This window comes from Saccopteryx bilineata, chromosome 4 (genome assembly GCF_036850765.1).
Source record: "Saccopteryx bilineata isolate mSacBil1 chromosome 4, mSacBil1_pri_phased_curated, whole genome shotgun sequence".
In the NCBI taxonomy this organism is placed as follows: domain Eukaryota; kingdom Metazoa; phylum Chordata; class Mammalia; order Chiroptera; family Emballonuridae; genus Saccopteryx; species Saccopteryx bilineata.
The window spans coordinates 130,291,712-130,304,871 of record NC_089493.1 but is presented as its reverse complement, the minus strand read 5'-3'; the positions used below and the strand labels follow the sequence as shown (position 1 = coordinate 130,304,871).

Genomic DNA, 13,160 nt, shown 5'->3' with positions numbered 1-13,160 from the left:
CTCTCATGAGGAACTTCCTCCCAGAGGTAACGTGACACCACTTTGCATTGAGTGGTGTCTTTAATGTAAATGTGCAGGCCCTGTCTGCACACGTGGGTGTAAGGCTGTGCATTTACCCATGGTTTTACACTGCGAAGAAGACCCAGTGTGACATCACCCAGTTGTGTGCCCACCACTGAGTGGAATCAATTCTTAGTCCTAGACTAACCCATGCCCATGACCCAGTGCTCCTCACAGATGAGACATAGGACACTTGCAGCCTCTCCTGCTACAGTGTGGGCAGTGTGATGGACATCGTGCGTGTGTGCTGCATCCATGGGGAGGTAGGTGGACACTGCTGGTATTGGAAGAGCAGTGTGGGAATGACAGAGCTTTGCCCAAGGGGCAGGCCATGCGGGGCTGGGCCATTCTGTCCCTGCCCCACGTCACTGTGGAATGAGTGGAGCAGTGTGGAGGGTCTTCTGTCCTGGCATGCATAAGCCATTTTCCTGGACACCCCCAGGTTAGTTGGATGCTGAGAAGTTCTCTGCTCATCACAAACTGGCTATAACTCTATCTCCCTTTCTTGTTTCACCAACAGCTGTAAAATACATGTTCACAGTAAGAGAAACCCTGCCAACTGGTTTCACTGCCTTGGTTCCTGAACAATAAAGTCCACCTTCCAACCCAGCACAGTCCGCTTGGCCCTGGCTCAGGTTTGGCACTGCTGCTGTTTGCAGGTTACACGCTGCATTCTTGGTTGCCTTCCGTTAGTTTTTATTTTACCTCCTGCCTGTTGATAGGTAGTCTGACTGGCTGGACTCTGAGTAGAAATGTTGACAGGAAGTGTTCTGTGGGCCTTGCTCAGTCCTTTCAGGGAGCTGGGGTGCAGAGCCGTCCCACTCCTTGCAGCAGTGGGTTAAGCCAAAGGGGTTCCGGCCCTGTCTTTCCCTGAGCTCCTGAGTACCCAGTTCATCAGTGGTGTCCCTCACCCTACCCAGCTGTGGTGTGTAGCCAGCCGAGCGTTGCACTCTCTTCTCCCTCCACCGTGGGCTTTGTACCTTTAAGGACTGAGGAGAAAGGCCACAGAAAGTGCTCGGCCTGCCTTGGAGACCCTCAGAATGGGAGAGCACATGAGGCCTAGGCCCAGAAAGCATGCTGGACTGTGGTGAGTGGGCCCCAGACTCACTGCCCTGCCTGTTTCCAAGTCAGCAGGAGAACAAGTAGGTGAAAAAGGACACAGGCCTGAGGTAGAGCCTTACCTTGCATGACTGTGCAAGTGAAGAGGGTGTTTGAAGTAGGCAGGTGCATGACTTGTCTGACAGGTTGAGGGTTGTAAGTGGCTTTCAGGCCTGCTGAGAATTCATTCAGCTCTTGTACCCTGCTATCAGTGGTTCCTAAATAGTTCTGATAATATGTGCGTGTCTAGAGCAGGTCATAAAAGTGACTGTTTTAATCAGCTGTTGACATGCAAGATCAGGCTGCAGCCTCCAGCATGGGCACCGGACACATCATGACTGACTGTTTCTGAACCGTGAGAAGGGAGGACGCCCACCATGGCACTGTTTGTTGTCTCTGCCCAAGGTGGCCGTGGGGCTCAGGCAGGGAGAGAGGCTCCATTAACCCAAAGGAGAGTGTTAATTTTGATGTGTGCACATTTTTTGTTTTATCGTCATCAATACATTAAATTAATATTTTTCCTTCCCTTGGTGGGATACACACCTGGATGCTTTAGATCCATGTTTGTGCTCAGATTCCTGTTGTTAAAATGTAAAACAATAACCTCATTCTGTGTGGTTTAAGAGTCTGTGATGACAGCACAGTGGATAAAGCATCAACCTGGAACACTGGGCTCACTGATTCGAAGCCTCGAATGAGGTCATTGGCTCTGAGCACAGGTTCAACAGCATGGGATTCCTGGTGTGAACAGGGCAGACATGCATATGATCCTAAAGCTCATCTGCTTGAGCCCAAGGTCACTGGCTTGAGCAAAGTGTCATTGGCTTGGCCCCTGTCAAGGCACATAGGAGAAGCAATCAGTGAACAACTAAAGTGACACAACTGTGAGCTGATGCTTCTCATCTCGTTCCCTTCCTATCTGTCTCTCTGAAAAACAAAACAAAATTCTATGGTCCCGGCCCTGGCCAGGTTGCTCAGTGGGTAGAATGTTGTCCTGGTGCTCCGAGGTCACAGGTTCCACCTCTGGTCAGGGCACATTCGAGAAGCAGTCAGTGCATACAGCACCAAATGGAACAACTAAGTGGAACAGTGAGTTGATGTGTGCTTCTCTTTCTCTTTCTCTTTTCTTCTCTATCAAATCAATGGAAAAATTGAAATAAAAAGGAATCTAGGGCCTGACCAGGTGGTGGCGCAGTGGATAGAGCGTCGGACTGGGATGTGGAAGGACCCAGGTTCGAGACCCCGAGGTCGCCAGCTTGAGTGTGAGCTCATCTGGTTTGAGGAAAAGCCCACCAGTTTGGACCCAAGGTCGCTGGCTCCAGCAAGGGGTTACTTGGTCTGCTGAAGGCCCGCGGTCAAGGCACATATGAGAAAGCAATCAATGAACAACTAAGGTGTCGCAACGAAAAACTGTTCCTGTCTGTCCCTATCTGTCCCTCTCTCTGACTCTTGCTCTGTCTCTGAAAAACTAAATAAATAAATAAAAATTTAAAAAAAACAACTCAGCAGCTTGGACCCAAAGTTGCTGGCTTGAGCAAGGGGTCACTGGCTCAGCTGTAGCCCCATGGTCAAGGCACATATGAGAAAGCAGTCAATGAACAACTAAGGTGTCACAGTGAAAAAATTGATGATTGATGTTTCTCACCTCTCTTCGTTCCTATCTGTCTGTCCCTATCTCTCTCTCTCTCTGACTCTCGCTCTGTCTCTGTCTCTGAGCCCAGCCCTCATCCCTTATGTAGCCCCATTTCCTCTCCAGCAAGTTGAAGGAAATGATCAGGAACCAGGGAAACGCCTCAGACTGCAGGTGCCAATGCGCATGATGGGAAAGGGCTGCTTGCAGAAAGAAGGTGATTCACAGGACTGGGACAGTGGGTGGAGAAAGCTGCCGTTCTCCTTACAGAAGTTCAGGGTAGACAGCACCTCTGTTGCCGAAGAGGGCAAAGTGTTCACAGACCAAGGGGAAATGACTCACATAACAACCCTGCGGGTTCAGGTGTCTCTGGCAGCGAACACTCCCCATCACCACCATGCTGAGACACAGCAGTGGACAGAGATGCGACCCAGCATCTCATACCCACGTGAGGGAACAGTCCGGCAAAGCTCCGCCCAAACCACCTGTGGATGGAAGAGCAACACTTGCTCCTTGAGAGGAGAAGGAGGAAGTTCCAGCTTTTGTGGAGAACTGTGAGCAGGCTTCCAAGAACAAAGCAAACTGGATTGAGTTAACGTCTGGAGGAACGTTACCTGGAGCTGCTGATTTACATTATGACATCTCTTCAGAGTTTGTCCGTGGAGCTGATAAAACCTAGATCTTGTTGCGGTTTTTGCTTATCCACAAATCATTCTTTGCAGCTAATTAAACTGAAGAAGCCTGGGAATAAATTTTGGAAGAAAAGTTAATAAAGTTGTTTGCCTAGTTAAAAAAAAAGAAAAAAGAAAAAAATCTATGTAGGCAGGACTGGGTGCCTGATAGACCCTCAAGAAATGTTTGCTGACATGGTCAGTGAGGAAGATGGGCTTTTCTGTACAAGCTCTAGGGCCAGCAGGATCCACCTTAGAGTTGGGTCAGAGCAGGAGCAGCACAAGGTTTGCGTCACTTACTTGTTTGAGTACGTGATGACAGCTCCCATCTATGGACAGATCAGCTGAGACTGAGTGAGCAGGCAGGGGCCTAGGGAGTGCAGGCGTACTTCTCTTCTTTGAGGAGTTGACGGCCCAGTATAGGTGACGAGACAGGATCTAAAAAGAAGTCTGACCTCGCTGGACCGAACTAGTTACATAAGGTCTGTGATAACTTGTAACTGGGAATCCGTGTCTGTTAGTCTGTCAGCCACTGAGGCCAAGTGGGGCCTGTTGGCAGAGGGTCTGCTCCTATGGCTTTAGCATTTTCAAGATGGCATTGGTTGTGAAAGCAAAGCTGCTTATTACTGATTTCTGACTTTGCGGTCTCTTTCCTGGTTTTCGGGCTGGAAATGGCACGTGATGCGTTGACACTGGTGCATATAATATTGTAGTCTCTGTCACAAGTACCAGCTGTTGCAGGCGCTGGCCTTTTAAAACTAAGTGCTTTTAGTGGTTGCTTCTCTCTAGTCTTTATAGAATTCTCTTTATTTGTGGGGAATAAAAGTGTTTGGGATTCTTCTGTGTAGCTTAAAGTAAGCCTTAAGTTATTTTCCATGTACTCTTTCCCTGTGGTATGGGTATTGGGTCAGAGTTACCCCATATGGGCAGGAAATGACAAATTCTTTGAGTAAACAAGCTGCTAATTGAAATTTCTGAAGTAAGCTATGACCAGGTAGGTCAGTTGATTAGAGCACTATACTGATACATGGAGGTTGCTGGTTCAATCCCTGGTCAGGGCACATACAGTAACAGCTCAGTGTTTCTATCTCTTTCTCTCTTCCCCTCTCTCTGAAATCAATACATCAAAAAAATTTTTTTAAAGAAATTTCTTAGGCAAAGAGGAAGAGAGTAAGTAGGAGGAAGAGGAGGTAAGAGGAACAGATGGAATGAAGAGGTCATCTGCCTTGACATTGAATAGTGGGTTGAGAGGGGAGGTCGTGTCTGTTCCACTTCTGAGAAAGGATGAGGGGTTTACTTTTAAGGAAACCCCACTGCCAGGATGGACTTTCTCTCATTTTGGGACAAGCATATTGTCTTCTGATGTGGTTTATAGGTTGCTGTTAATGTGCTCTAGGTCGGCCTTTTCTTGGTGTAATACCAAGTATGTTCTGGTGGATTTGGCCTTTGTGGTCAAAGCCTCATGAACCCTGCTTCATGGTAACCTAAACACGTGGTTATTCAGCTCCCCACCTGCTGCTTGAGCCTCAGGCTGCATGGAGGCCTCAGTCGAAGGTGAAGCAGATAGATTGGGGAGGGTCAGTCTCAGAGTCATGGCTATCACAGAATCCTGGGTTGAGCTCACCATTTGGCGACCTGGTTTCCTCTAACCACTGCCCTTTCTCTCCTTTTGAACCACAGACTCTGGCCTTGTTGTCCCCAGTGTTTCCTATGAGCTACATAAAAAGCTGTTGTCTGTGGCTGAAAAGCACGGGCTGACACTGGAGCGGAGACTTGAGGTGACCGGCGTGTGTGCCAGCCAGATGGCACTGACTCTGCTCGGAGGGCCAAACAGGTGAGTGCCCTGGAGTGGCGGGGCCTGAGTGTGGGCCCAGGCTGCTCTGCCGGGCCCCCGCAGCACCCCACACAAGATCAGCTTGTTGGACAGTTGCTTGTTGTCCAGTGGCAGTGCCTTCATGAAGTCCCTTTCCTATATGTGGTGGTTCCTGGCTGCCTCTCTAACGTGTTTCCTGGAAGTCCTCCTCCTCCCAGCCGGGCTGCTCTGACCCTTTCTTTCCTGGTAACAGCTGCTTTTGAGGCTGCTGCTGACCGGCAGAGGCTGCCTTCTCCAACCCCTCAGAGACCCAGCCTTTGGCACCTGTCATTTCAAGGGCCTGGGATACAAATCAGTCCTGAATCCTTACCTGAGAGCTACAACCACCTGAGATTTGAGTGGGTCAGCTGAATTCTGCTACCTACCCACTGTCCTTGGGGTTCCTGCATCAGGAGCAGTGCTCACTTTATCAGTGGCTATTTACTGATCCACATACTGGCCAGGACTGGGATGCACAAGGAGATTCAAACACTGCTCCTGCCTCCAGTAGCCTGAGGAGGCTCCAGAGGGTGCTGTGCTATGGCAGAGGGGACAAAACTGTCCAGCAAGCCACATTGTTTCTACTTAAGGGTGAGAAAGCCAGTCACTCTCCCTGGAACAGGGCATGTGAACCAAGTCCTGCAGAGCAAGGGGGAAAAGCATTCCAGATCAGGGAGTAGCATGTGCCAAGAGCAGAGAGAACTGAGAGCCCATGGAAGTTGGGGGAAGGGGATTAGGTCATTCTGTGCGGCTGGAAAGAGGGTTGTGGGCATCAGAGCAGCAGGGAGCTACAGGTGGGGTCTAGAAGAGCTGCAGCACAGTTGGCATTGGCTCTGACAGAGGGGACTTGGGCTGAGTAGATTGTGTGGTGGCACTGAGACCAGTTAGCAAAACTGTAACAGAAACCAGAGCCAGGGGCCACGTGACAGGGAACCAGGGAACCAGGGAAGCAGGGGTCAGAGAAGTGGACGTAGGTGAAGGATTTTTAAAAATATAAAATCATCAGGGCAGGGTCATTGGATGGATGTGGGAGGTGATGGAAAGTGAGGGCCTGTGGTCCCACTGAGCTTCAAGCTTTGCAATGTGGATACCTTGTTGGGAGTGGTAATTCACTGTGAGTGAGGGCACAGAAGCAGGGAGCAGGTTTGGAGGAGATGGTGGTTTGGTTTGGGGTATGTCAAGTTTGAGAGGCCTACAAGATAGCAGCTAGACCATCAGCTATTTGGATCTGAGGTTTAGAAGCAGGTCTGAGCAGAAGGCAGAGGCCTGGAGGTCCTGTATGTGAGGGAATGGGAGGCAGGGCCTGGGTGGGATTCTGGGAATGTCAGCGGGTTGGGAAGGAAAACCAGAGAGGAAGAAACCAAGAGGCTGGAGCTTTAGTCCCTGCTGAGGCAGCAAGTAGAGCTAGAGTTGCTGTGCCTGCTGGGTTTGTCAGTACAAAGGCGGCCGTGACCGCAGTGGTAGGATGGTGTCCCCAGGGACCCGGGCTGAATTGAGGCTTCCCCTCTTGCTGCCCCAGCCCCTGCCCTTGGCGTTGTTGGTGTGTTTATTCTTCCTGTCGCTCAGCCATGCTGGGCTCCTGACCTTGCCTGTGCCAGGGAAAAGCCGATGAAGACTGAAAAGGAGAGACTGGTGCAGCTGCCCCGTGACAGAGCCCCAGTCCCTTGGTTCTAGTGCCTGCCACAGCTCCCCCCAAAGTAGCCATTGGGCTAGCTCCTGGAATAAGTTCTACCCAGAAGTATTGGAGGCCCTTAAGTGGCTTCCCAGAAACAGTACTTTTGGGGCAGGATCTGAATATTCCCACAAAGTCATATTCCTCCCAAGCCACCTTTCTACGTTAGCTGTTCGTGTGTCTATCTGAGCTCTCAGAGGCTGTATCCTGACCTCTGAGAAAGGTCACCACATAAGTCGTCATCCTCGTGGACATCAGGGTTATGCAGTTTTAACCACTTTCACGACGGCGTTGAATGTAATGCTCTCAGCTTCCCCTCGAGATGTTCAGAGAGCCAGTGGAGGCTCAGCTCAAGCTCACAGACTGGCCCATGTGCTGGCATGTCACAGGGCCCATGCTCTGCCACTGCTGTTGGGGACGTGGGTGCCACAGTCAGTCTCTAAGAGGGCAGTCAATTTATCAAAAGCCCTGCATGTCTGTCTGAAGGGAGTCTATGTCACATTTCCATAAGATGCACACAGAGTGGGGGAAGTGGATGGTATTCCCTCAAGTTTGTTTGCAGGGTAGGGGTTTCCTCCCTTTGGGAGACCAGTGAATGACCGTCACCACTCCTGCCCAGGCTGGGACTAAGCCTGTTGTGTGCCCCAACCTGCCTGCCCAGGGGTGACTGTGCTGCCTTTGCATAGGGCGCAGCTCCGGGATCATCCTGAACCTTTGGTGTGGCTTCTTTAGACCAGCAAGGTCTCAGCTTTGAATGGCAAGATCCTTACAGTGACTACATCATGAAGTGGGTGTCAAGGCCAGTGCCAGCCCAGGAGGCTGGGAAGCCCCTAACCTGCTGCCTTCTCTGACAGCACCCATGCTGATTGGGCACTTTTTTTTTTTTTTTTTTTATTCATTTTAGAGAGGAGAGGGAGAGACAGAGAGAGAGAGAGAGAGAGAGAGAGGAGAGACAGAGAAGCTGGAAGCATCAACTCCCATATGTGCCTTGACCAGGCAAGCCCAGGGTTTCGAACCGGCAACCTCAGCATTTCCAGGTCGACGCTTTATCCACCGCGCCACCACAGGGGTTTTTTTTTTTTTTGACAGAGAGTCAGAGAGAGGGACAGATAGGGACAGACAGGAAGGGAGAGAGATGAGAAACATCAATTCTTCATTGTGGCTCCTTAGTTGTTCATTGATTGCTTTCTCATATGTGCCTTGACTGGGGGGCTACAGCAGAGCAAGTGACCCCTTGCTCAAGCCAGTGACCTTGGGCTTTAAACCAGCGACCTTTGGGCTTGAGCCAGCGACCATGGTCCCACGCTCAAGCTAGCAATCCTGCGTACTCAAGCTGGTAACCCTGCGTTCAAGCCAGTGACCTTGGAGTTTCAAACCTGGGTCCCGTTTCCCAGTCCGATGCTCTATCCACTGTGCTGGTCAGGCCATCAGCCACTCTTGTGTGGGCCTGTCCTCGATGCTATACTCTGTTAAATCCACACAGCATACTGTGCCATGTCTACAGTGTTACCCCTTTTTAAAAATATTTTTTTCCATTGATTTGAGGGGGCGAGAGGGAGGGAAGGGAGACAGAGAAACACCAATTTATTCCATTTAGTTGTGTACTCATTGGTTGCTTCTCATGTGCCCTGACTGGGGATCGAATCTGAGACCTTGGTATGCCATTGACTTTATCTGTTGAGCTGTTGTAAAGTACTGTACCTCAATTCCATGGGTTTACATAGAGACACCCAGTCCAAAAGAATTTCGAAGAGTTTTATTAAAGGAGGAGATTTATTAAATATGCCGGCCGCATATGGCTTACATGGGGCAGTTGCAAACCCAAATCATGTGTCCAAATACATTTCAGGGGCTGCTTATATTATACCCTTGATCACACAAGGCGGAGGAGAGCATGAGGTCATGGCACAAGCTGACCTTTGTTTAGGGGATATACAGAAACATTAAGACTTTCAAGGTAACACAGTCAAAGATGTTTACAAATCTTTCAGCGTTCCTCTTCCCTCACTAGCCTAGAGGTATTTTACTCTCAAGATTCCAGGAAGGGGGAGGAACTACAATCAATGCAAGGTGGTATGTAAATTCTGCCTCCCATTGAAAGAGGTTTCTAGGTTAACTTTTATTTTAGATTTAAAACTGAATGACCCATTGTTCTTGCAAGCCAGAAACTTTTATGTTCTTCTCCCTCCCCTCCCCAAAGGAAGGACAGGACAGAAAAGCCTGACCTTTCTTCTTAGAATATCAATATTAATTTTTCAGCTTTTTGGTACCTTACTACAAAGCCACCCAGCCAAGGCCAACGTTGCCCTTATTAAAGCTTGCTGGTGACAATGTAGAGCTGTCTTGCCTTGTACTTGCTGTGAGCCTTTAGGAGCTGAGCCAGAGTGAGCCTAGGAAAGGCAAGCTGTAGGTTGGGTTCAGAGAAAAGGTGGGCTTTCTGGGCAGGGTGCACAGTTTAACAGAAGCACGAAAGCTTTACAAGTACAGGAGGGGATGGTAAGACCAGACTTACTGTAGGGGGTGGTGGGGGTAGGTGTGTGGGGAAGAAGAACAGCCAGCTGCAGTAGGGGCTCTTTGTTAAGCAGAGTTTGGACTAATAGGGTCACACTGTGAGCAGTGATCCTCTTGGTCAGAAAGCAGTGTTCTGTGGGACAGATCTGGGTGAACGATGGTGAGAAGATCCAGCAGGTGCAGTGACAGTGTGGGACACCCTGCAGACCTGTCTTCCTGTGGGCTTTGGCCCCCCTGGCACCTGGGACCATTAAGAACTCCAAGAGCAGCAGGCTGGCAAGGCACTCTCTTGGTTGAGAGTGCAAGGGGTTGCCAGGGCTGCACCTGAGGATGCTTCTCTATCTCTCTTCCAGGTTGAATCCCAAAAACATTCACCAGAGGCCTACAGTGGCTTTGCTGTGTGGGCCCCACGTGAAGGGGGCTCAAGGGATCAGCTGTGGAAGGCACCTTGCAAACCATGATGTCCAGGTCATCCTCTTCCTGCCCAACTTCGTCAAGATGCTGGAGTCCATTACCAATGAGCTATCGCTCTTCAGCAAGACCCAAGGCCAACAAGTGTCAAGTCTCAAAGGTGAGCATGTGTGCAGGGCTGGGCTGAGGCCGCCCCCCTCAGCAGCTGGATGGTCTGATGGTGCCGCCTAGTGGCAGCAGGTGGGAAAGCCTGCCTACCTGTAAGGAATCAGGACAAAGGGACAGACAGTATTGGTGTATCGACCTGCCCACCCCCTGTCCCTTCACCCTCTGTTTTATACTCAGATGGAGAGCTGGGGACCCTTTTCTCATTGCACAGATGTTTATGGAACCGGCATTATTCCTGACACTGGGGATAGGGCAGTACATTTCCCCAAGTACATGCTTCCCTGGAGCCTCATGTTCTGGCTGGGATGATGAAGAGATGAACAAATAACGAGTCTGTTAGGTCGCTGGTATAAGTGTCAGGCAGGCACAAAGCAGGGGCAAGAGAGTTGTGGGAAGGGTGGCCGAGGGGGAGCAGACTTGACATTTCAGGCTCAGCTCGCAGAGGGCCTGTGGGTTTGAACTGTCCCGGGGTGACATGGAAAGTCACTGGAAGAATAGGTAGAAGAAAAACAGTCTAGCTCAGGCTCCACAGGGTCATGTGGCTACTGCTCAAGAGGAGACTGGGGCTTGGAGCAGGGGAAAGAAGCTATGGGGATAAATTGGAAGGAGTGATAGTGGCTGACAGTGGATGTGCCAGACTAGGGGGTAGTGCGTGGATTGAGCATCAACCCGGGACACTGAGGTCCCAGGTTTGAAACCCCAAGATCGCTGGCTTGAATGTGGGCTCCATCTGGCTTGAGCACCGGGTTGCCAGTTAGAGTGCAGAATCATCAACGTGACTCCAAGGTTGCTGGCTTGAGCAAGGGGTCACTGGGTTGGCTTGAGCCCCCTGGTCATTGAGCAACTAAAGTGACACAACTATGAGTTGATGCTTCTCGTCTCTCTCCCTTCCTATTTCTCTCTGTAATCAGTTTAAAAAAAAAAAGAAAAAGAAAAAAAAAGGACTGGACATGGTGAGTGGTGGTTAGTTTCTGGGTCAGTTTTGAAGATAGACTCTACAGACCAAGACGGTAGGGGTGAGAGAAGGGTAAAGAATGGACTGCAAGGTCTTTGGCCTGAGTAACTGGAAGGACAGAGATGGGAAGATGTGAAGGACAAGGGTGTGGGGAAGTACAGACGCTTGGAGAAGCTGTTGGTGTGCAGGTGGGAGTGTTGATGGATATGTAGGTGAGTCTAGTGTTGAGTGAAGGGGTCCACTCTGAGTTACAGATGTGTGTCTGTGTTTAAGGCCATGAGCTTGGATACTATATCTCCTAGAAAGAGAGTAGATAGAGAAGGTGTTAGACTGACTTGCTTTGTTTAGAAGTCAGGGAGTCAGAGACTGGTGAAGGAGACAGGGAAGGAGTGGAGAACCAGGAGGGTCTGGTACCTGAACGGCAAGCGAAGAGAAGAGGGTGTGACAAGCTGTGTCAGCAAGATAGTCTAGGTCAAGTGCAAGTGAAGAAGAGGGAGAACTGACCACTGAGTCAGTGATGGGGAAGAGCAGTTTCAAGTGGAGAGTGAGGTGAAGTCTCATTGGCGGGGGGCTAAGTGAGGACAGGGGAGAAGGGAAGATAACAAATTAGGCCCAGAGAAAGGACTTGACCAGATACCTGTGGGCACACAGCTCCGCGGTGCCCTGTCCTCAGTAAAGAAGCCATGCGTCTTTGCTTAAGAAATATCACTGTGGGCTGAGAGCTGATAAGGGAGTGGGATGCATTCTCCCTCTTGAAACCTGTGACATGATGCCCATTCCCAACTGTGCCTGGAGGCAAGCAGGCCTGAGGATGTGACTTTTGAGTTTGGCCCGGTTTCTGCCATTCCCAGTTTAACCTCTTAGCTGGGTCAGGAGTTATGTACTTATTGAGACATCTGCCCTTACGCCGTCCCAGCAGCCTGGTTAGAGCAGAGAAGTCCTTTAAATGCCTGGGAGAGTGATAGGTTCCCTCCCCACCCTGAAGGCTAGGCTGCACAGAGGACCCATTTCCGTGAGACTAGTGAGAGCGGCCAGCCAGCCCAGACTGCTGGAGCAGGATGAGTGGCCAGGGAGGAATAACCGAGCACACACCCTGACTGCTCACATGTCTAGGGCCAGTCAGCACATGGCAGTCAGGGTCTCCTTGGGGGTCCTGACTCGGCCATAGACCCCACTGTCCTGGAGCATGTAATGTGTCCATGGAGTGTTGGTCTGCACACCCAGCAGGACAGTGCTTCAGCCTGGGCATTCTGTGAGGACTGTGGTCCATCGGGCTGACATGCTCTTGGTCTTCTAGAACCCTGCCCCTCCAGGCCTTGGAACTCCCAGGGCCTGTGTCCAGGCCCACCTTAGAAGGCTGACCTGTGGAGAGGCACCAGAGTGGTATCTGAACAAGACACTAGAGGGGCCACCTGGGATCTAGTCCCAGCCTGGAGTCTCTTCTTAGAGGAATTTTCAGGTGATACTATTTCCACCTGCAGATCTGCCCACTAGCCCTGTGGACCTGGTCATCAACTGTCTGGATTGTCCTGAGAACGCCTTCCTGCGGGATCAGCCCTGGTACAAGGCGGCTGTGGCTTGGGCCAACCAGAACCGGGCCCCAGTTCTCAGCATAGACCCCCCTGTGCACGAAGCGGAACAGGGCATCGATGCCAAGTGGTCGCTGGCTCTGGGCCTGCCCCTGCCACTGGGCGAGCACGCAGGTCGCGTGTACCTGTGTGACCTTGGCATTCCTCAGCAGGTGTTCCAGGAGGTGGGCATCAGCTACCGCTCACCCTTCGGCTGCAAGTTTGTCATCCCACTGCACTCTGCCTAGGCTGCTCTGGGCAGCCGGACCAGGGAGGGCCTACTGCTCCTGACACTGAACTTGACAGCAAACGCCTTAAGGATGTGAAGATTCATGGACCTCGTTAAATTTTTTTCTCTTTTGGGTTTGTTTCTATTGTGAGAGAACAGATTTTTTTTTTTTTTTTTTTTGAGAACAGATCCTATTTAAAGCTGACGTTTCCCCTGCCCTCCACCAGGAAAGGCTTTCCCACTGGGCATGCAGGGCAGGTGGCGGCTGACTGTGCGGTGGCTCCAGGCGTTTCCACACCGCATCTGCATGGCCAGGAGGGCTTTGTTTACAAGCG

General features: G+C 50.7%; 1 protein-coding gene across 7 annotated transcripts in view; it reads left to right on the top strand.

Moving 5' to 3' along the window:
* The window catches only part of EDC3 (enhancer of mRNA decapping 3), a 60,457-nt gene extending 47,452 nt beyond the window's left edge, over window positions 1-13,005 (top strand). For 6 of the 7 annotated variants that reach the window (XM_066278206.1, XM_066278211.1, XM_066278205.1 and 3 more), the window contains 3 exons: window positions 5,140-5,293; window positions 9,848-10,065; window positions 12,510-13,005. In XM_066278206.1, coding sequence (XP_066134303.1) covers window positions 5,140-5,293; window positions 9,848-10,065; window positions 12,510-12,844 — 707 coding nt within the window. In that variant the 3' untranslated portion in view covers window positions 12,845-13,005. The remainder of the gene's footprint in view (window positions 1-5,139; window positions 5,294-9,847; window positions 10,066-12,509) is intronic. The other variant, XM_066278210.1, reaches the window with a different exon arrangement.
* The last annotated feature ends 155 nt before the right edge of the window (window positions 13,006-13,160 follow it).